The sequence below is a fragment of the Mytilus galloprovincialis genome, chromosome 9 (assembly GCF_965363235.1).
Source record: "Mytilus galloprovincialis chromosome 9, xbMytGall1.hap1.1, whole genome shotgun sequence".
Lineage (NCBI taxonomy): Eukaryota > Metazoa > Mollusca > Bivalvia > Mytilida > Mytilidae > Mytilus > Mytilus galloprovincialis.
This window is the reverse complement of record NC_134846.1, coordinates 23,449,364-23,474,787: the sequence shown is the minus strand read 5'-3', so window position 1 is coordinate 23,474,787 and position 25,424 is coordinate 23,449,364. Positions and strand designations below refer to the sequence as shown.

Sequence of the window (25,424 nt, the reverse complement as noted above, 5' to 3'; positions counted from 1 at the left end):
TACCTAAACTGATATATTTTAAGAAACTGTTGCATCTTCGATTTTCAAATACTTAGCTCTGGGCGTCTCTAGTGAAGGTAATTCCAGAAAAGCGCTTCTAACGAAAGCCTTTAATATCGTGTTGTTTTCATTTTGTCCCTGCACTGGTTCGATACCTCTGCTGATGGGATGTAATTCCGAGAGGGTATCATCAACACAGTAGTCAGAACTTCGTTACTGACATGCTTATTAACAGCCCTTTTCAAAAATTGTCCGTTTATAAATGTTTAGATTATAAAGAAACTAAGGCAAAGGTGTCCTCAGATGGATATACTGTTTTAAGTATTTTTTATTAAAATGCGCTTTAACTTTATCGGTTCTGATACAACCGCAGCGTTCAATTATTTGGCCGCGAGCTTTCCTTATGAACGTGAATACGATTGTTTTATTTTTGTGCTTGTTATAGAACAATGTACCTAAATATAACATGAATACGATTGTTTTGATATAATGTAAAAACTTTTTTCTAAGAAATAAACACGACAAAGAACCAATAATTTCCTCAATACTTAAGAAGAATGTTTCATGGTGATTTCTGTCTGACTATAATTCAAAATGTTTGATTATTTCTTGGGTATGTATTGTCTACGTACACCAAGATGTAGATAAAAATAGAAGACTTTTTATGAGTTCATTTAGTAAGATAATCCGAATTCTAACAATCATAAGAATACAACACTTTACTTTTACATAATTTTTCACACCAATATGATTGATCCTTGAATAACATTAAATTGCATCAAAGAAGTATATGAAGCTGGAGGCGAAATTCTTTGAAGACTCATGATAAAGATTCAATAGAATAATAATGCAATCACATACATTTTTTTAATTAAATCAACAGAACAAAATTACTTATGCATTATTGTATTATTGTAAAGTAAACTTGTTTTTGTTGTTTTGTTTTGGTTATGCATACTAAGTTCAACATTTAGGATGTTGTAATCAACTACATCACCACAGAATGTTGTAGGCGATGCAACATTTACGAGTTGTACGTTTGATGAGTTAAAAAAAAACATTGACTCGATCTTTTCAGTGCTATTCATTGGCTGATTATTGGCTTTCAGCTAATAAAAAATATGTTTCTTTCACAAAAATATCCGTTTTATCATATTTATGTTTTGATTGTGCACATCAGTAAACGTTATATTTTTTCCAGTTTTTATCTGTATTTATATTGTAATTTAAAGTCTTGTTTTATAAGTGAAGATGCTAGTTTGATAATTGGGGTGGTATTTTCTAAATTAAACTATAACAAAATTGAACATCTTTGGTATGGTTTTGATCATACATGGTAACAGTTTTTGTCAATCGGGTCGTTTTCTTAAGATATATATGATATTCATTCGGACTAGTTTCTTCTTTAATGTATAAAAGAGGGGCGAAAGATACAAGAGGAACATTCAAACTCATAGATCGAAAATAAACTGACAACGCCATGGATTAAAATGAAAACGACAAACAGACAAATAACAGTACACAAGAAACAACATAGAAAACCAAAGACTGAGCAACACGAACCCCATCAAAAATATGGGGTGATCTCAGGTGCTCCGGGAGGGTAAGCTGATCCTGCTCCACATGTGGCACCCGTCGTGTTGCTCGTGTTATGACAAACCCAGTAGATAGTCTTAATTGGGTATGTCACATTCATAAAAAGAGAAGGGGATTGTAGTTACGACGTAAGAAACATATCCGATATCATCTGTGAAACGGTTATTCCATAACGATTAACCAATGATGGCGTCCGTAAAATTTAAGAAGGATGATTTCAACTTCAATATTTGAAACTCTTGGTTTAATTGCTTCCTTGTGAGCAGCAACTCTCTATCAAAGAAATCATGACAGGAAATACAAGCGCGGAATTTCGTATAAAGTTTTAATATATGCAGCTGTTATGATAAATCGTTAAGTAATGAGTATCTGAGATAGAACTACGTGATAACAAAAATACGTGTGATTTCTGCAAGTCCTGAGTTAAATAGTTCGAATATTTTAGATTGTGTATAATTCTGTAATTCGATGTCCCTCTTTTTATTTATTGATAGTTAGACATTTGAAATCATTTGATACAGGGAATTTGATGTGTTCAAGTTTCTCAAACTTTGATATTTTCTATCATGTTTCCTTGCCTAAAGTTACAGGGTAGAAAAGTTTTTGAATGCCATCGATGAAAATAACTAACCCTAAATTTGCTGTTATGTATGGTTTTCTGAAAATATTTGCATTTTTAACAGTTTCGTCGGTAAATAAAATGTGTTGGTAGCATCATAGACCTGATAGAAAGGTACACTATTAATGTCATGTTATATCTCGAATTTTCTTTCCCTATGTAACGATAAGGAGATATAGTATGATAGCCATTGAGACAGCTATCCACTACACCTAAAATGACGTAGTATAAGCAATTATAAGACACACAACATAACATGAAATACAAAGAAAACTTAGCACAATCAGTTATAATCAGTGCAACTCCAAGAATTTTTGGGTCTACTGGAAGCCAGTACGAGTGTTTCTAAAGAGATCATGGTATTTTTTCGTGCACTTGATCTTAAAAAAGCTTTACCTAAACATTATTCTTATGTGGACCTTTTCTCTATATATTGCCATTTTAAAGGTTTATGTCGGTTAATTACATATACCATTTATTCTTAACGATCCTCGTTCCATCCGAATGAAAAAATATCCATAATTGTTATTTACAATATTTTCACAAATTGTTGCATTTAATTTAAGGAGCACACCCATTTGGAATGCCAAACAACTGTGTTCCAGGAGGATACAATTTACCTATTTCCACGGCGCCAATTATCAAAAGTAAGAAGAACTCATCATTATCATCTTCGATAGGCAGCGAAATTTCAAACATGTTGGAAATAGCAGGAAATTCAAGTGAAACGGCCGAATGCTTGAATGAAATGGGCGGAAGCTTTAGTGAAATTGCTGAGGAGTGCATGTAACTACAAGCTTCAGATTAAATTATAAATTAAAGTATAAAATGTATGTGTGCCTAGCCTGTAGATATGCTGCAACCTAGATCATGTAGATTTAAAAGCATTTTTGTGTGGAACTTTGTCATGTACAAAAGAATATAGTTTGCTTAATATATCTGAATAATAAGATGTTTAATGTTCTTATCGTTTTTGTGTCGTCTGACTAACAAGGTAGAGATCCCTTTGGAAATCGTTTTGATAAGTTACGTTTTAAATGCCAAAAAAAAATCAAAACTTGCAAATCAATGAATCAACATTATTGTGCTAAGTTTGGTTTTTAAGAAGTGTAAGTACGTATATGATAAAATACCTACACTGATATATTTTAAGAAACTGTTGCATCTTCGATTTTCAAATACTCAGCTTTGAGCATTAAATATCGTGTTGTTTTCATTTTGTCACTGCACTGGTTCGATACCTCTGCTAATGGGATGTTATTCGCGAGGGTATCATCAACTCAGTAGTCAGCAATTCGTTACTGACATGATAATAAACAGCCCTTGTAAAACAAAATGTCTGTTTATAAAACTTTAGATTATAAGAAACTAAGGCAAAGTTTTCCTCAGATGGATTTAGCTATTTTTATTTTTGGGGTTATGAAGCTCTTCAACCTTATCAGTTCTGATACATCTGCAGCGTTCAAATATTTTGCCGCGAGCGTTCCTTATGAACGTAAACCCAGAAAAAGCGCTCGGACACATGAAATAATAAAATGTCGTATATGCTATGTTTTAATCAGGTTTCATATAAAATGCAGAAAAGTTATTTATTCTTATTTCCCTTTACATTATACGATTGTTTTATTGCTGTACTTGTTATAGAACAATGTACCTAATTATAGCATAAATACAATAGTTTTGATATTATGTATAAAACTTTTTCTAAGAAATAAACACGACAAAAAACCAATAACTTCCTCAATACTTACGAAGAATGTTTCATTGTGATTCCTGTCTGGCTATAACTCAAAGTTTTGATTATGTCATTGGTATTGTCTACGTACACCAAGATGTAGATAAAAATAGAAGACTTTTTATGGGTTCATTTAGTAAGATAATCCGAATGCTAACAATCATAAAAATACAACACAAGTGTAAGATAATTGTTCACTTCAATATGATTGATCTTTGAAGCTGGAGGCAAAAGACTCATAGTAAAGATACAATAGAAGAGATTTCTAGAAATAATTGAACTCTACATTCAATTTTTATAGAACTAAAATAACAGAACAAAATTATTCTGCATTATTGTATTATTGTAAAGTAAACTTTTTTGTTGTTGTTTTGGGTATGTTTCAACTAAATTTCATCATTAAAGAATGTTGTAGTCGATGCAAAATTTACGAGTTGTACGTTTGATAAGGGTTTTTTAAACACATTGACTCGACCTTTGAGTTCTATTTATTGGTTGATTATTGGCTTTACGCTTATAAAAAAAATAATTGCTGTCCCAAAAATATCCGTTTCATCATTTTTATGTTTTGATGTGCACATTTGTAAACTTAATATTTTTTTCAGTCTTAATCTGTATTTATATTGTTATTCAAATTCTTGTTTTTATAAGTGAAGATGCTAGTTTGACAATTGGTGGAGATATTTTCTTAAATAAACAATAACAAAATTAAACATCTTTGGTATGGTTTTGATCATGCATGGTAATAGTTTTGGGTTAATCGGTACATTTGTTTTAGATATATGTGATATTCAATCGGTGCAGTTCCTTATTATCCTTGTACAAGGTTTGAATATATGCAGCTGCTATGATAAATCGATGAGTAACGAGTACCTGAGAGGGAGCTACGTGGTAACAAAGCTAGGCACGTGCTTAATTCTGGAAGTCCAGAGTTAATTAATACGAATATGGTCAGTTGTCATGCATTCATCGGTAGTTTCCACATCACGAATTTAGTGTTGGGCCCTCAATGCTCGTTAACATCTTACTGTACTTGATATTTTTGACGTCTGTGTAGAATAAACGTGTTTCTGATGTACAAACTTTTAAACCAGGTGTCTATGATGAGTACATGAACTCATAGCTTTTCAACTCAAGTGTTGTTTGCTTATAGACTTATTCGATTGTTTAATGCTGCTAGTTATATCCTGAAGATACATTTTTCTTGGATTGATGATGTCTCATTTGCATTTATTCAACCTCTTTTTCAGTTAAGATGTTCTCACATTTTGACATATTTGGAGTATTTTTAATGCACGTATTGCAATTGTAGTCCAGTGTAGATCTAGATGTTTAGTCACAACATCCTTTTTTCTTTTATGTGTAATAGACTCATTTTTATTCTCTAAATTCAAAATGTTGGGCCGTTAAAGCTCAAACAGTATTGAATGTCATGTAGTATGGTGACCAAGTAACGAAAAGTCGCTTATTTAAGGAGTTTAATCGTCATTCGGACTATATGGCTACAAATCACAGTATTAGTAGTTCAAAGGTTAACCTTTACATTTTGACTTGTTGTAAAATGGGCTTTTAAGTAAGTTAATTTATTTGAAAGAAACATCGACTTTGAAAAGTTTTGAAGTTCACATTGTAAAATAACATCCGTGAGATGGTTTCTGTTATTAGAATGAAATTCAAAACAGTGTAGCTGTGGCCATTGATTGACACATTAAAATCATCCATTGACTGGGACAATTTACGTGAACGTTTGTCTGTAACGACCACTGTTCACGACGTACCTACGATAGACATTTAAACTGTGGGGTCACCAAAGGTTTCTTAACGCCTTTAATTATAAAATAATTTGAAGAATTAATCAGGAATAACCTTTGTGTTTTGATTTATATAATTGATATAAATCAAAATATCGTGTTATTTCTGATTAATTTTTCGAATTACTTTATTTAGGTGTTGAGAACCTTTGGTGACCCCATAGTTTAAGTGTCTTTAAAAAGTACATAGTGAGCATTGGTCGTTACATACAAACGTTCACCTAAATTGTCCCAGTCAATGGATGATTTTAATGGCCACAGCTACACTGTTTTGAATTTCATTCTATATGCATTGTTGTGACACCTTATTTTAACGATTTCAAACAAAGTTTAGCAAAATTAATCCGTTATTAAAGAGTTTTTGTAAAAGTTTGACACTACGAATATTGGGCATTTACTAGAGTACGTTACAACTCAATTTCATCATTTGTTTTTACGCAAAATGTAAAATAATCAACATATATATGATATTTCATATCTTTAATAATCAATGATATCAAATTCATTTATCTCAGAAGCATTATTTCAGCAATTCAAGCCAAGCACAAGTCATAACGCTCATATTAGGGAGCTATTTGAAGCCCATATACAGCCTCTTATAGATACATATAAGCCATTTGTTTGTGTTGTATCACTTACATTCAAATACTGAAATGTGTTCCTTGAAGCAGTAAACAGTTTGCTGTCAAATGTTAGAGCAGAATAAAGGCAACAGTAGTATACCGATGTTCAAAACTCATAAATCGATAGAAAAAACCAAATACGGGTCACAAACAAAAACCGAGGGGAACGCATTAAATATAAGAAAATGACGACACAACAATAAAATGTAACACTCACAGAAACGAACTAAGCATTAGAGAAAATCCGATGAGAATAACAAATATAACGAGAGGGTAACTGTACACTTGTTTGAGATCGTCATTTCAAATGTTACCGTATTTTTTTGTAACCACCCGTACCAATGCAATTACTGAAGGTGTATGCCAGTTTACATACTCGATATGCTTCAACTTTCTGAGAATATTTAGCACCTTTTATAGATGATGACGTTGCTATTAAACAGACTCCTAGACATTTCAACGGTATATGGACCGACATGGAAACAAAAAAGACCGTTATAATAGCCTCATGGGGATCCGATGGCGATGTATACGCATAACAAATCAAAAGTCTGCGCTTGTTAGATGGACCCTTACTAGACATTTCCTAAATCCCTTAGTCGTTTAATGCTGATTCACACGAGGAAACAAAACCAACAGCAATGAAAGGAGATGAAGATAGATATAGGACGATGTGGTATGAGTGCCAATGAGGCAACTCTCTATCCATGTAACAATTTATAAAAGTAAAGCATTATAGGTCAAGGTATGGCCGTTAACACGAAGCCTTGACTCACACCGAACAGCAAGTTACAAAGGCCCACAAAAATTACTAGTGTAAAACCATTCAAATGGGAAGACCAACTGTCCTATCTATATACAAACGAGAAACGAGAAACACTCATGAACCACATAAACAGACGATAACCACTGAACATCAGATTCCTGACTTAGGACAGGTGCAAATAGTTGCAGCCGGATTTAACGTTTTAATGGTACTAAACCTTTCCCCTTTTCGGAAGAACATGTTATTGCCATTTTAAACCATCTGAATTAACCATGACTAATCCCTTTGAAGTGGTGTCTCATCCTCCATGTCTTATCAATATCTCTTCTGGAATGTATGCTACAATAGATATTCAAGAGTTTTTTCTAACAGCTTGTGCACTCAAACTTACCTCAGAGATGGTATGAAATTGGTTCAATGTATTGATGTTAAGAAAAGTAAAACATTCGGTGACCTTGCAGCTGACAATTACAAAAATATGTCCCAATACTTTTCTATAGCGCACACAGTAGCAGATGTTTTTGACCGCTACGACATGAACAACTCTATAAAGTTTGCTGAAAGGAAACTACGAATAAAAACTACAGCTTCCACCAAAGTGTATCAGATTACTAGTATTTAAGGGAGAAGTATTCCTGATTGGAAGAAGTTTCTTTCTGTTAAAGAACACAAGCAGGCTCTCCTTAATTTCGTTGGTATTTTTATTCTTCAAAACTTTGATAAATCCCTTATGATTCTACTTGATTGTGCGCGTTACTTAGCCGGAACGTTTGTAAGTCCCGAAATTGTCAAAGTTATTTAAATCAACACTGTTAATGACTGTCGAAACTTGTTTAGCACCCAATAGGAGGACAATTCGCGTATGATACTCAATGGCTTAAACTTTGACAAGAAGTTTAAGGAATAGGAAAGAGCGGAAGAACAATCATACGAACGAATGTGATTGTTTTGTGCGTTCACTACTACAAACATATGACACAAACAAACGAGGTATGGGCGCAGATTGGGAACATAAGCAGAGTAAAGGGTGGGGGAATATTTGTTCTCATATTCCAACTAAGTGACTTTCCCCAACCATTTGTAAACTATTGCCTCCTGTATATGCAATTACAGGATGCCACACAGTATCGTCTCTGTTTTGAGTAGGTAAACAAACTGTCTACAAGACGTTGAAGAACACGCACGACTTTTTCTTAGGTTTGCAGAGCTTCGTTAATATTGACAGAAATGAAGCCTTTGTTTTGGCTTGAACGTTAATTTCAAAGCTTTATTATCAGGAAAAATCTCTTCAAATCATTCTATCATGATATTTATACAATGTGCGTCAAACTTGCCACCAGTTAAGATGTAAGTTTAGTCAGGTTACCTCCCTGTGAAGCGGAACTGAAACAGCATGTTTTACGTGCTTCGTTTCAAACTAATATTTGGACCGCATTACCCATTGCTGAATCCCTATTCCGTCACGCTTAGAATATATACGATCGGCGCGAGCTATATGATTCATTACACCCCGTGTATTTTAAAGGGCAGGTGTCAGCAGAATTCTTGCATGTTAAGGAAAATTTCTATGCAAAAGTCATTAGTTGGTTCACAACAAAACCTTATATGTTCAGCTTCGCTCCTGTAAAGGATTAGAATAATGTAGAAATAATTTCCAATCATGTTACTTGACAGACGAACCAGAGCATACTACGGCTTAATTTTGTTGTGCGGATCTCTTTGATTGGATTTTTAAATTGTAACTTTTCTAGGTATTGAGTGGTTTTAAGTTTGAATGAACTACATTAATGAGCTTTTGCAAAATACGCCTTCATGATATTAGGCTTCAGGTAAAAATAATATTTATTATTAAATTTATTGCTGATGTTGAATATCAGCTAGCAAGGTAACAACTGTAACTTTATTAGAATATGTGTTGATCTTTTATAATAAAACAAGTGTTTGAAAAACGCCAATTTTCAGAATAAATCAACGTCCTTATTTCTTTATTTTTACATTTTCGAGATAATTCATTGCTAATTGATTTGAAAAAAATGTCTGAAATTTAACCTGAATTGTTGTAGAAATCTTAAAATTTTGAAAATATGGAGAGAGAAAAAATAATAACAGCATTTGATCTTTGACCTTATTTTATGCAAAACTGTTACCACATTTCCCTTTGACGACATCGATATTTCAAAAGTACTCATTTTACCGAATCCAATGATATATAATATAGCCATATAGTATGTTTGACGATTAAATCTAAAAAAAAAAATTGTCTGGTCACCGTACTAATGTGTTCAATCGTGTTTTAATATTACGTGACTTAATATAATTGATAAATGCAGCAAATATACTCGCTGTGTAATGTGACTGTTATATAGTAATTTAAAACAAAGTTGTATTTCTGATCAAAATATAACTCCAACAAGATGAATTCCTTACACATGCTTCATGATTAAAATATGCGATGGCGTTGTCAGTTTCTGTCGACTTCTGTGTATAAATGTCCCCATTGACACATCAGACTCTCTTTTTTCTTTTGCGATATAGAAATATATAAAAGGGTAGATAACATTGTATCTGATGAATAATTAAAAAAAAATGTTTTCTATCCAAAAGCTCGCTTTCAAAAATAGACATGCGGTTGTCCTTTGTAGACAATCGTCTTTACATTATCTTTAAAATATAACATGCAAACTAATGCACTAACATTCTCTTTTAATGTACAACTTATGCAGAAAGACTTAGCCAATACAATAAATGGTCATGCATTTAAGATTAATAAAATTCATCTATTCCTAAAATCGGTAGAAAAACTAATTGAATCGGAGAATTAGGAATGGATTGATGATTTCCCATTAGCATCTATTCCACGGGGTTTTTTTTTGGTTAAGATTTTCTTACTTTTTGAAGTATTTATAATGTACGTATTGTAATTGTAGTCGAGTATAGTGTAAGATTTTTAGTCACAGCATCCTTCTTTCTTTTCTGTGTAATAGACTCATTTTTATTCTCTAAATACACAATTATGGATCGTTAAAGCTCAAACAGTATTGAATGTCTTGTGTTCAATCGTGTTTTAATATTACGTGACTTATTACCAGAATTGATAAATGCAGCAAATATTCAGAGGTATATTCGCGCTGTGTAATGTGACTGTTATTTAGTAATTAAGAACAAAGTTGTATTTCTGTTGAAAATATAACTCAAACAAGATGAATTCATTACACATACTACATAATTAAAATATGCGACGGTGTTGTTAGTTTCTGTCGATTTCTGTGTAAAAATGTCTCCTTTGACTCATCACTCTCTTTTTTTGAGATTTAGTGTTTTAAAAGGGTATACGATAAATTTACGATTAATAAAATTCATCCTAGAACCTGTAGTATAACTAATTGAATCGGAGCACTAGGAAAATAAAAATGTATATTTAAAGCTTTGGTCACACCTGACTGGATAGCTCGAACGACGCTGAACGGATGAAAAAAAGTTTTCCGTTGAAATAAATTTTATCCGTTGGGAGTTCGTTGGTTTAAGGATGTTTGCTTGTCATGTTTTGGAATTTTGGTCAGATTTTCTGAATCCTCTGGTTTTATTCATTTGAATGCTTTACAAATATTTGCCCATTGACCCCCATTTGTCTTGTTATAAATCTTTTAAGTGTATGATTATAAGCCATCTGTACAAGTCTTTTGGATTCTTTGTTTTTTAACCGTTTTTTTGACAACTTAAACTTGTCAATGATAAAGCTATAAAAAATCAAGAGAAAAAATTTCAATGGCTAATATCTCGAAAACAAGCACATTGACCTATACATTTTTGGCTCTTTTGGTTCCTTTATTTATTCCTTATCAATATATACTAGTGTTATGAAAAGCTTGTTATTTTGAGTAGCAATCTTCCTTCACTAACGAAATAAAACAGACGCGTAACGAATGGCTAACGAACTGATATAGGTTATAAATGCAACGAACGAGAAACGAAAACGTAACGAACAGAATGGATGTCGAAAGGACATCAAACGGATGAGTACCGCATAAAATGGGCACCTTACGGAAGCGTATCGGATAAAACGGATGACCTGGAATAACATACATGCAAATAACTGTTATAACCCGAATTTTAAATATGTTTTGGGTACTGTTGTCGCTAGCTATGACCGGGGGGGTGTCAGATGGACATGGTATACTAGTTTGCGCCATCCATTTACTAGTATTACAATGTTTGCCTTTGCAAAAGTAAGGTCATTTAAACAAAGTGCAAGATCACATGTACCAAACAAATAGAACAATTAATCCGATTTTTTTTTTGTTAAAAGACAGGGACTGTCAAACCTAAGTGCACTTGTTTTGTTGATTTTATTTTCGTTTTGTTTTCATATGTGTGCAAATTGAGCGCTACTCTGATTCGGAAAATTTTGTAGCAATGTGTTAATTTATTCTTTTAAAGTTGAAGTAGATATTTTAAATCAGTTAATATTATGTACCTCTGGTTATAAGGATATGGTGTTATGCAGAACTCTGAGACATCCGTACTGCATGCGACGATATTTTACTCCAATAGCAAGGTGTCTATGTGTAATTTCTAACTTGAGTCCTGGTTTTAGCGGATTTCTGTACGATGTGTTCTGCTTTGCTATGCGAGGACCGGACCGCTGCAATATCTCGAACATCTATGGGGGAATTCGAAGAAAGTGTCATAGGACCGCCGATCATCCCGCGTTAGTTCCGTCATGGTTTGGTCATAAAGAACAAAACTGCGTCGTCTTTAAGGATAAAGTCAAAATCTTGTTCACCATTTACTTTGTGTTCTCCTTCTTCTCATGTCGACAGCTAATAAGTTATGTTTGCATTTTTTAAGTTTAGTCTGGCCTGAATTAAAGCTGTTTGATAGTAAAGACGAGCTCTTACTCCAAGAAGCATCATGGATAATAAACATTAATGACACTCAAGAAATCTGACATACCAATAATTTTCATTTCTGATGCCAAATTTTCCAATTGGCATTTACCCGTTTAACATTCGGTACGTATCCGTTTTATCCGTTATTCTTCCGTTCATGTCCGTTTCGCATCTGTTCATCATCCTTTATATGTCCGGTAGATGTCCGTTGGTGAATACCTCCTACGGATCTACAACGGACAAATAACGGATACAAAACGGAAACGGAACGTTCGAGTACCGTAAAAACGGACGCCTATCGGACATTCAACGGACACTCTATCCGTTTGACGTCCGTTCAAAGTTTTGAACATGCGAACGGACTTCAATGGATAAAACGGACGCTGAACGGATATAAAACGGATATGGACGGACTTCTAACGAATACGAACGGCCGTCAAACGGATATGAACGGATTGATAAAAAGTTATTCGTTCGTCGTCCGTTCGGTAAGATGTGACCGGTGCTTCAGTCATGATCTATATAACAACTCCGTTATTTATGTTAGTAGTTTTTATTCTATTGCCTTACCATACCTCGCCTACTCTCAGCTTGCATCGCCTTTCTAGCTGTAAAATATACAGTATTATTCTTTGATTCTGATTTGGAAATTACTTTTAATAGGTCAGCCACAAGAAACAAGGACTCGAAAACACTGACGAAACATGAAAAACATGAATTTTCATATATGCTGCTGATCAGTGTTTGATGATTGAAGTTAATAAGCTTTAATATGTTCTCTTCAAAAGAAAATGAATAAAATAACAAAAAACTGAAGATACTTCAAGTGCAAACATCATGTATATGTAAAATTAACATTAATACCCGTTTCTAAGATGATAACATATATGTTCTAGTTGTCGTAACTAAAATCCCATACCATTTTCCCGAATGTGACCTACCGACTTATTACCGGGGTTATAATAACATAATCAACACAACGGATGCCTCATGTGGAGCAGGATCTGCTTAACCTTCCGGAGCACCTGATGTCACCCATGTTTTTGGTGGAGTTTGTTTTGTTCAGTCTTTAGTTTTCCATTTTTGTGTTTTAAACTGTTGTTTGTGAATTGGTCTTTTTCTATTTCACCCATAGACAACGGTCTGTTTATTTTTGACATATGAGTTTGAATATCCCTCTATTATATATCGCATATCCAGACACAAATTAAACGATGAATACATTAGAATGCAAACTAATTTATTACTTTGAATATGTACACCTGAAATATATGCATACGTACTGAGAAAAACCAACAACTTTTTATACGTTTGAAATCATCAATTTATTGAACATACTAAGCAAGAACAATTATTAAACATTCTTCATTTTAAAGGTACAATAAAACAATTAATCTCATTTGTACAGTAAGGTTATATAATTCACTGTAAATGTGCTGTTTCTGTAATCAAGGATATTTATAATATGTAACTCCAATGAAACTGATTCTGATGAAAATTGAATACAAAAGTTGTTTTAATTTGAACTATTTTATTCATAAAGTATTGAATTCATGATGTAGGTTGACTGGTGTGTTTGAGCTTTATATGCATATGCATACAAAAGGCGTCATATAAAAATTGTCATTATAGATATCTTTTGTGAAAATAGCAAAACTGCTTTTACCTAATCTTCTAAGATCTACTGAATATTTTTTTATGCAACATCAATATCCGCCGAGGTTAAAGTAAATCATACAATTTTAAAACACTTAATCAATGTTTTGAAGATAATTCCTTTATCAAACATTGTTTTCATAGAGTAAAATTTCTGAAACCTACAGAAAAAGTTCCAAATATTCGAAAGTAGGTCGGATGTAAGTGGAAATGAACGAACTATGCGGCGAATATGGGTAACTCACTCTGTATGCTCTATTTTTTTATGTTCCAATATTGATTGATGTTACATTAGTAAAAACTAAAATCAAGATAATGTTTTAGATGTGAGTAATTTCGAAGAACATTTATTTGACAGGAAACTGTCATATTTTTTTCTTTGTTCTTATTATTTTTTTTCCTTATTTTTATAACCTTCAAATTTATTTCATTTTTCGTTCATGTCAGATCAAAATATAGTGAAATATTTATCGCAAAAAATTGCCAGTAGATCTTGACTTGTTATCAGAAAGTAAGCTTTCGACTAATTAACGATTAAATTGTCATAAAATTCGTTGGCTCAAAACAACCATAATTGAAAAATTCAAATTTGTGTATGACATGTACACAGTATACGTTACACAGAAAAAAATAATGGTGGATAACACATTGTTTTATAAATATTTTAACCTCACACTTTCATCACAGTAGCATAGATTTCCATTATATTGGCAACAATGTGTGAGCATAACAAAAAGTAAAATCACAAAAATACTGAACTTAGAGGAAAATCAATTCGGAAAGTCCATAATCACATGGCAAAATCAAATAACAAAACACATAAAAAACGAATGGACAAGAACTGTCATATTCCTGACTTGGTACAGGCATTTTCAAATGTAGAAAATGGTGGATTAAACCCTCTCACTTTGATGACAGTCTCATCAAATTCCGTTACATTTACATTGATGCGTTAACTAAATAGACACAATAAATCATATAGTCAAAATATGGGTACATCAGTCATCATCGTATAACAATTTTAAAAGGAACAATTTAACAGAACACAAAAACATCTATCAACAAACACATTCATTGATCTGTGTGTCTGAAAAGACATAATACATTAAAATGACAAAAATCAGAGTATAACAGTCAACATTGTGTTATATTCTTAATCCCTTTAAAAACAAACAAAATGACATCGACATATAGACATTCTTAAGACAAATAACACATGCAACAAAAATGAAAGACAAGAATACAAAACAAATATCATACCAAAATGACACAATATATCGATGTATATATACCGAGCAACGTCACAAAGTTGTTACGAAAAATGGACAAAACAGTAAAATATCAAAACAAAACAAAACAAAACAACATTATTAAGTTCTTAAGATGACAACAAACGTAAGTACCTAGATTCTATACTTCATGTGGAATTTGTGAAGTTGAAACGAAAATCTAATCAATAAATTCTGGGTATCTTCCGGAAATCATTTTTAGAAATAGGACGAGAAGAAACAATTTGTTTATTAATTTCCAAGTTTACAAGGGAGTGTTGTGAACTAAACATCAGCTTAACTTAAAAGTTCTTATCAAAAAGTAAAATCACAAAAATACTTAACTCCGAGGAAATTTCAAAACGGAAAGTCCCTAATCAAATGGGAAAATCGATGATAAAACACATCAAACGAATGGACAACAACTGTCATATTCCTGACTTGGTACAGGAATTTTCAAATGTAAAAAATGGTGGATTGAACCAAGTCAATTAGGAATATACATGTATATTGGTTTTAGATGTGCGATCTGGACGGCTTTGGAGATATCCACGGCGTTGTATATTTGAAGCAGGATATGACATTATGTTCCAACCGCAATGAGATACTGTATCTATAAATTATTGAAAATATAATAATGAAAAATATGATATTAAAAAATAAAACTTTTATGTATCAGTTAACTACGCAGCTTTGTAATTGATATCTGTATTACGATAAGATAATCTCAATATCTAAAACGATATTCCTATTGCCCGAAGAATTAATTTTTCCTTCATATCAACTCATAGGCGAGTGACATTCAGACCTAAAAAATATTTTTAATGCACCTATCTAACACACAGCTATATTATATATCATTCGAAAGAAAAACATGTGTAGATTCCATTTTTCCCGGTCGTAAAAGTGAAATATGGTGCATTTGTTTTTAAATTGGGGTCAAAGGTCATTCATAAAAAATTGAAAGAATAACACTTTTGTAGTATTATCGTCTTATTTGAAGCAGCTGGTAATATAGTTAATTCAAATTTTACTTTACACAATACTATGATAACGTCTCTCTGATTCTTAGTTGCATATCGTTCATGATTTGACGATAATTGACGTCATTTTGACGTTTTCCGTCTGCTATAGGTAAAACGGTACTTTCTACAAAAACGACGTATAATAACAAATACTTGACCTTAAATGTGTTAATATGTATTATAATTGATGGTGTGCCATGCAAAATAAAAAAAATATGATGAAATATTTGTCAGTTGGACGAGTAAAAGGGAGAGAAAACACAATAAAGAGAGTAAAAAGTAGACGTCTTTGTTACATCAACAGTGACAATAGTCTCCTGTTTGTTAACACCCTACAAACCGTGTCAAGATCGGAAATCACTATCTTACATGTTTAATACAACCACAAGCAAAGTTAAAGAGGATATATGAATCACATTTTAAGTCTGTCCGTCCGTCAGTCCCCACTTGTTTGCGGCCCGTGTCGAATTAAATCAGGTAACTTATACATGTATACAGATATACAGTTCATCCAAAAACCAATGATTTCAAATATAAAATGCATTGCTTTGAACTATAAAACTTATGTTAAACACACTTAGTTCAGAGATGTATTATGGGATGGCACGTGGTTCTTCAAAAATTAAATCAGTTCATTTTGACATTGACATTTGAGCCGTCAAGTTTTCAAACATTGTTTGATTCGTACTTGTCTAATTTGTGTCCGGTCCATATCTTTTAAACCGTTGAACTTGGTTTTCCAAACTAAGTATATATATACATCATATAAAAGGGAATGGTCATAAACTAAAATCAGGTTACTAGGATATGGATCAAATCATAATGGAATCCTGCCCACGACATATATAGCTGCAAAACTAGGGTTTACCAAACTTCAGATACAGAAGTCGGTTTCACAAAAAAACTTAAACTGAACTATTCATGACTTACGACCAGCTTTAGTCGAAAGATTTGTTATGAAACTGACCATAGATGCAAAATTAGAATGCAGTGATTAATAAACTAAAGTTAGGTCCCACGGTGGCCTTTATTTTGACATTTGGGATTATATACTTTACAAACACTTTAATTTCTTAACGTATTTTTTTATTACGACTGCATTTATTTTCACTCACGTTTGTGCAGTCAAAAGGTTTGCAGTTAAAAATGCAAGCATTGATGTCTTACCAGTATTCAAAACATAGATATATATATATATAGATATTTATCAACTAATAGGAATTTGCAGGATATAGTTTGGCTAAACCTATATATAGTTTTTTTTGACATTCAGGAGTAGTTTCTATGAATAATCTATTTCTTTAAAAGAAACGAAATAAATCTAATTTATTACAAATAATGCAATTTTCTATTTTGTGATTTTTAACAATATAAGACAGTCGAAATTAATATTTTAAAACTGAGCCTGTGAAGCGTTTCCTTTACTGGAACAACTCCTGATACTTCGCTGTAAATTACATAATTCTGTGTAACAGATGCTTACAATGATTTCAGTACATGCACAAGTTCCCTTATGCATATATTTTTTCCTTCACTAGAACACATTTATCAAATCATGAAGAAAGTATGACGTCTTAAGACCACGTAATAGTACGGGGTCTTGTTGACATCCGTAGTCATACTTGGGTAAACCTACTGCCGTATTTGTTTGTTATGACGCCATGTCTTTGTTTGCCAGCTTTCAGAACATGTAGTTTGAATGGTGATGCACTTGGTGGTAGACGTGGCACGATGACAATCGTTTTGGTTGGAAGTCTGATATTATGTAGCTTGCTCAAATCGTCTTGATTAGACTTATTCATACTTATTTTTGGTTTCGGAAACTTTACAGTTTTCTTGCAGCACTGATCTACGTGTCAATATGAATTTTATTTAATTTGTGATAGACCCGCCATCTATTGATGATTTTGAAAGCGTTAATAGAGAGTTTTCGTAGTAACAAAGATAGATGATGAGCTGTTAGAACCTGTAAGAGCATTAACTGCTTGTAAAGGTACATATATTTAACAAAAGAAACTATACATGCACAATAAACATGGTGCATAGCCAACCATAATTCACACTGGTTAGATAACTCGTAAACAACACACAGTTGTTCCATGTCTAGAATACAACGAAGTGTCAGGTCATCGTTGACCCTCTAACATTACTCTTCTTAAATTGTTAATCCGTTTTTAGAATAAGAAGCCTGATGATATCATATTATAAGCCCGGTACCTTTGATAAGTATGATTAAAAGGACACTATGATCTCTGTATACCAGAGACTAAATGCTTTGAGGTAAACAACTATAGCTTATCGTATGGTATAAAACAAGAAGCAATAGCCAACACTGTATAATAAGCTATAAAGGTTCTAAAACAATTTTAATTAGATACCCAAAAGCTTGATTCATGCCCAAAATTACAAACAAAAGCAAAATCATAAAACTAACGACAACCATAATGAATAACAAATCAATTTAAAAGATATCAGGCATATGATCGATTGTTTACGTTAGACACGCGTTTCGTCTACATAAGACTCATCGGTGACGCTCAAACCATAGATGTAACAACCAGATGGGTATTACATCTATGCTCAAACCAAGTAAAACTTCGAAGAATATTTAAAAACACGTAATCCTTTTTAAAATACGGCTTAGGTTATATATACGCCTGAGGTAGAACATTTATTGTATTTCAAATATCTACGAAAAATTCAAAATTTGTTAACTGAATGAATAGATATCCCCATATTTTAAAGTATTTATAGCATGTCAACATACAGGCTCTTGACGTGGCCCTAGCACATACACTATTCTCCCTCTAAAATACTGACCAAATTTGCACCATCAATAAGTCTACCGCATGCGATGGTTAAAACGTTAGGAAATTTAAAAGGTGGACATATCTCACGTTCAAGTTCATGGGGAAACTATCAGCTTTGACACATTTTTGCGTTCTTTTAGTTGCAAAACTAAAATGTGCATTGATCCAATTGAGAAAGAAGTATTTTTCAATAGTTATTCATCATCTCTGCCTTTTGTGAATTGACTAAGAACAATAAGATATTGATTTTCTACCAAGAAAAAACGTTGACATCTCAGCTTCTATGGTCCTTTTAATTTTTTTTTATACTTTGGGTAATATTTTGTACCAAAAACATTGCCTTCATGGTTATTCATACTCTTTTTCTAAGCGTTTAGGTCCGTTAACTTGAGGGAAATTAAAAGAGAAAGCGATTTCGGAAATTTGATTGAAAAGTGGGAGTATGTAAAAGTGTATAAAATCCAGAATAATACAGTGATAAGTTAACGATATGTATTAAACAAGTAATGAACTTTTGAATAATACGAACATCATTAATTTGGATTTCAAGTCGAAAATATCTAAGAAATGAAAAAAAAATATGAAAATTGGCACCATTTTTATAAAAAAATTCGCAAAAATTACTTCTTTTATTTTTGAAAAGTATTTTTTTATACATTGAAATATCAAACGTACATACTTTTGGCATTGTGACAACAGAAATTAAAGCTACATTTTAATTTTTCACGCTTCAACACTGTTGGTCATTTTTCAATTTGGAATTATTTCTCGATTTTAATTCAATTTTTACAAAAATTGCACCGTACGATTTGTTTACGGCCGACCAAAAAAGGAAGTTCAGATATTATACTATAGCACATAAAAAATTCAGCTGTGTGTTAGGTGGGTGCATTAAAGTCACTAACTACGCGTCTTTTCTGAAAATGTCACTCGCCTATCACGAAGTCGGTTATATATTTGTGGCTAAAGCTTTACTTTACTTAGATTCAAAGAATTTATAAAGTTATGGAAACTAGTATCCAATGACCTAAAAATATCTTGGATTTTACTGAAAAGTTATAATTAAAGTATAACAGTTTATCATCAGTTGTACTGTAAATAAACTAATCACAGCTACCAGGGTTGGAATTTTGTATTTGCACCATACGCGTGTTTCGTCTACAAAAGACTCATCAGTGACGCTCGAATAGAAAAATGTTAAAAATCCAAAAAGATTGTTGCGATATAAGTATAAAATATAATGACTTGTCTTTAATTGTTGATTCTGTATGTCCACCTATAATAAACTCTTAATGGTTTCCACTCCAAAATCCTATCGAATAAACAAAACGTGTTTGTCTTTGTCTACGTACAAAGATGACTGCGTTTCATTCAAACATTTTCCTTTCAGTGTACATACGTTTGTATTATTGTCATACTCTGCAGCGTAACAGGCAGTCTCAGTGGTGCATGTACTTGTACACTGAATGTAACTATGAGCTACAGATGTACCTATAACAGGACCGACATATCCATACCCACTCTTTCTACATGCATGGTTAATAATAGTACTTCCCAAATCTTAAATAGAATGAAATACTTCGTTTAAAATTATTGACGAAGAAATGTAACATAAGTGTCTAGCAGTCCAAAAAACATTCGATAAATAAGGAATCTGCATGGGTTATCAATATTTCCTGATGAATATTTAAATTTATGTTGTTTCTTATGTGTCGGCTTTAATGAGGTATTAAGAGACTTGTTGAATTCCATTTAGAGTGTCTTATAAAATGTTTAAGTATTCCAAACTCATTTGTAGGTCTTCGTCGATCGGCAGTAAAACGTTTGCCGACAACGGGCGTTTATTTGACTGTTTGTGATGTATACATCCACAGTCCAGTCGGGTCTGAATCCGACGTTTGATCCAATACCTAGTGTAGAGAGAGTGCATCCATTGCTCTACATGAAACCCCTTGCAACAACTCGTTTGTTGTATGCCTATTAAGAGTTTAGATGTATGTTCCTTTCCGGTATGCCACCATTTTCCGGTGGCTTTCACAAATCATTCTGGTTTACGACCTCATAATACAAGAACTTACCAATTTACGAAAAGCAATCATACATATGAATTAATGCAATGTTTTCAGAGAGCTCCAGTGTTCAACACTATTTTGTCTATATTTGTTACAATATTAGCATATGATAATTAGGGAGTGCTTTTTTTCTTATTCTCGTTAAGATCTAGCAGGAACGTTGACCAATTTATGAAATCAAATTGATTGATTTTATTAACTAGACGTCAAACAAAACTGAGATTAGGCAATAAGAATATGTTTTCTGTTTATTATAGAATGAGAGTAGATACATTAGGGATATTGAAATGTAAACGCTGAGAACAAACTGACAATGCCACGGCACAACACAGAATCGACGAAGAAACAAAGAAAATATGTAAAGCAAATGACTGATCTACACTAACCCTATTAAAACTGGCTGTAAGTTTATTTGGCCCGAAGAATAGGCAGATCCTGCTAGATATAGTACAACTGTAGTAATGTTTCAACCCTCTAATAATTGTTCCTGTCCAAAGCTACACTAAATTCTCCATGCTCTGTTCTATTTGATTGTGGTTTTTTTTGTGTGAATATTACATTTCTTGAGATTTCGGTTGTAGCTGGTTGGTATGTTGAAACGACCATCACATACCAACGAATACAAATTTGACTACCCATTTGTGTCTTGATATCACTATGTAGATTGATTGTTATATCAATTTATAATTTTTTCGTGTCTGAATAGCTTTTCTATATTAAACCTCATCATACCAAAACAGCCTTTGATCAATTGATTTATAAATTATACAATCATTTAACCCGTATCAGTTTACTCTTATATCTTTTAGACCTGTCATTGGACATACAAATTTAAGGTGCATGTATAAAGAAGATTACATTCTTCCACCTACATACCAGCATAAGAAAAAAAATTAAAATCACAAGAAAACTAGACTCAGAGGGAACATTCAAAAAGGAAAGGCCCCAATCAAAAGCTCAAAATCAAAAGCTCAAACACATTAATTCATTGGATTACAAGTGTCGTATTCCTGACTTGGCATAGGAATTTTCTTATGTAGACAGTTGTGGATTAAGGAATTAATTAGAAATTAAGGCAATTATTATACCTGATTTGTGGAAGTTGATTATTCGATTTCCATACACTTCTACTTCACAAATGACTAAGTATGACGTATCACGGCGTCTAATTCTGATATACCTTCCTTTAGTGTTAGAAGGGCAAGAAACAGTGATTCTCTTACTTGCTGCTGGCTGGTAATGACAATTAATTTTACATCCATCCTCTACATAGTTCCAATTATTACTTGTACATGTTGGCATAAAAACTTCAACATCAAAGTTTGCGAGTTGGTCAGCTAATAATGAAATAAATATCCAAATGAGTATTAATTAAATTGAAATGCTACATTTTGATTGCCCCAACATTACTTAAATATTAAATTAAAACAAGTAATTATTATTTTTTGGTTTTGGAATTTAAATAGTTTTGCTTGGATATCAATGGTGAGACATTCTAATGCGCATCTGATGTAGTTAAATTTGTACCATTAATATTATATCTACCACTGGATCGATGCCTCTGCTGTTGGACTTTTAGTCATATAGGTCTTCCGGGTCCAGAAGTCAGAACCTCGGTTCTAGCATGTTGAAACGATCTTCCCGTGCTTGCATTTCCTATCATGACTTTTTTGATAGAGGGTTGCTGTTCACAAGAAAGTTATTAAACCAAGAGTTCCAAATGGTGAAGTTGAAATCATCCCTTCGTAAATTTTACGGACGCCATCACGAGTTGGTTGACCGTTTTGGAATAACGTTTCACAAATGATATCGGATATGTACCTTACGTCGGAACTACAATCCCCTTTCCTTTAATGAATGTGACCTACCGACTATTTACCGGATTTTTTATCACATAAGCAACACGACGGGTGCCACATGTAGAGCAGGATCTGCTTACCCTTCCGGAGCACCTGAGATCACCCTATTTTTTGTGTGGTTCGTGTTGCTTATTCTTTAGTTTCCTATGTTGTGTCATGTGTACTATTGTTTGTCTGTTTGTCTTTTTCATTTTTAGCCATGACGTTGTCAGTTTATTTTCGATTTATGAGTTTGACTGTCCCTCTGGTATCTTTCTTCCCTCTTTTTTCAATACGGATTTTGTTGCATTTGATGTATCTTTTTCGTGCAAAGATCTGATTCCTTCTGTGTTTACTGTTTTATCGTTTTGGTTTTAAGAACCCTGAACACGAAAAGTTGTTGGAGGCGTTCATTCTTGTTATCCTTCTTCGTTAGTTGGGAGAACAATATCGACTGGAACTTTAATGAAGTGTGTTTTTTTTTAATATTTCCTATACCCTCTGTTTGATTGTTTCTATTAACGAGGACCATAACCTCGGCATTAAAAGACTTCTGTCAATGTCTGAAGATCCTATATTTGTAATTTCATGTTTACTTATTTGTGAAATAGTGCGAAATAAAGTTTTTAATCAAGCTAGCTGTGTTATTAAGTACAGATGTTCATTCTTTAAGTTTCTATGAAGTTTGGGGGCCTCGGCGGCCGAGTGGTCTAAGTAGTTATAACTTTAATTACTAGCGATCAACACTGAGATAGTGAGTTTGAATCTCGCTCGTGCTGTCGCACTCGACTCCAATCTTAATGACTAGGATTGCCAGTTTTCTTATCGAGGTTCGGTGGTTTTCTCCAGGCACTCCGGCTTCCTCCGCCAATAAGCCGTCACGAAATAGCCTAAACGCGGTGCTTAAATGTGGCGTTTAAACACAAAAAACAAAAAATTAAATCAAATCAAATCTATGAAGTTTTCATAAACTGTTTTTTATCGTTCTGTAATTTTTTGTCATTGTGTCGTCTTATTAAGACAAATTTGTTTTTTGACTTATGTGTTTGATTGTCGTTTTCGTATCTTTTGCATGTTTCCCTTTCCTTTTATGTTTTTTTCTTAAAATATACAAATAATTATCGTCTTACGTATGGTCCAAATTATCAAACAATATACATTGTATATGGGGCATATCGTAGTTTGAAATACTGGTATCAATTTGCTTTTAATTATTTAAAATGTGTATTTTTAGCCAGGCAATAATTCTAAATTATTCAAGCCATGAAAACATCTTTTTATTTACTACTTCGTAATGTACTACTTATAAAGAATCTTTCTCAGATTTGCCTGACTTTAAACCTTCATGTTTTATAATTGGGCAGAGGATGTAATTTTTGTATCAATTCACGAATTTTGAAAACCCTATTACGCGCAGTGAGCGATCGTTTTTTGGAACTTTCGAATACTACATGGTAAGCATACAATATCTTAAGATTTAATCTGATTTCAAAACTTTTTCTTTGGTTTTGAGTTGCACTTAAGTATTTCTGTTGTTTCGTTATTTTCCTTTTTATTTGATGTGTTTCCCTCAGTTTTGGTTTGTAACCCGGATTTGTTTTCTCTCAATCGATTGATGCCTTTCGAACAGCGGTATACTTCTGTTGCCTTCATTTACTTATGGTTTTCATGTAGTGTTTAACTCCATGGAGATACAGACGCGAGCTTGTAATATCAATATAACATGCTTCATTTGTATAATTTAGTAAACAAGAGAAAAAAAACTTACTGCAACAATCTGTACGTCCAAAAATATCTACACCAATAATAACATACACTTCCTGAAGGTCTACTGCCCACCATGACTGCTGATAGGCAAGACTGTCTGAATGCGTGCAGAAAAAATCTCCACTGGGATAACGAGGAAATAAAGATGTCTTGTCTCCATCAACGGCATATGTAGAGTTACAACATATATAATCCATCTGTTGACTTACTTTAGGATCAAATATTGAGGAGAGCTTTGTGGGTTTCTTTAAAGCAATATTTACATCCGCAAAAGCTTAAACAAACAAATGCACATAAATATTATACGTATATGTTAGAGGCAATAAGTGAAATTAGGCATTAAGCTTAATCCTAAGCAAAAAACTAACGCCTAGGCATTAAATTATTCCCTGAAATGTTCATGCATTACCCTTATTTCCTGAAATCTGATGATGATTATTCAACCTATTGCCGAACATAATTTTAGGCAATAAATGAACTCCGGAAATTATGTACATTCGGTGATTTATTCTTGATATAAAGAAGTTTCTTAATTATATTCCTAATATTAATATACATTCATTTGACAGATCTTCAAGTTTTAGTAATCTCATATTCAAAACAGAATTTACTCTTTTTGGTATTACAAAACATTGAAAAGATTTTTAAAAAAGTGATCGTATGATATCCAATAAAAAAGAGAGCGAGATGTTTTATAATAATTATAATAATTCTTTGAAATTTTATAATTTAAAAAGGTATGACATTTTACCATTTGAGGTTTTGAGAGGTTAATATCTAAAGTCAACGAGAATGTTGAGGGGAATTCAAAAATGTATGTTTTCCTAGAGGAGTTTTATGGTTTCCCCATTACACCACCTAGTTTTTATAATCGTAAAAATAGAAGCCATTGCAGTGATGACGCGCTGTCAATAAAACTTTTGAAAACCAATAAAATCCACATACTATC

General features: G+C 32.7%; 1 protein-coding gene across 2 annotated transcripts in view; it reads right to left on the bottom strand.

Moving 5' to 3' along the window:
* Positions 1 to 14,597: 14,597 nt before the first annotated feature.
* LOC143044653 (galactoside alpha-(1,2)-fucosyltransferase 1-like) overlaps positions 14,598 to 25,424 on the bottom strand; it is a 37,057-nt gene continuing 26,230 nt past the window's right edge. The window contains exons 4-6 of one of the 2 annotated variants that reach the window (XM_076216715.1): positions 24,477 to 24,749; positions 21,959 to 22,207; positions 14,598 to 15,576 (exon numbers count right to left, since the gene is read on the bottom strand). In XM_076216715.1, coding sequence (XP_076072830.1) covers positions 15,455 to 15,576; positions 21,959 to 22,207; positions 24,477 to 24,749 — 644 coding nt within the window. In that variant the 3' untranslated portion in view covers positions 14,598 to 15,454. Of the gene's footprint in view, positions 15,577 to 19,431; positions 20,359 to 21,958; positions 22,208 to 24,476; positions 24,750 to 25,424 lie in introns of those variants that run through there. The other variant, XM_076216714.1, reaches the window with a different exon arrangement.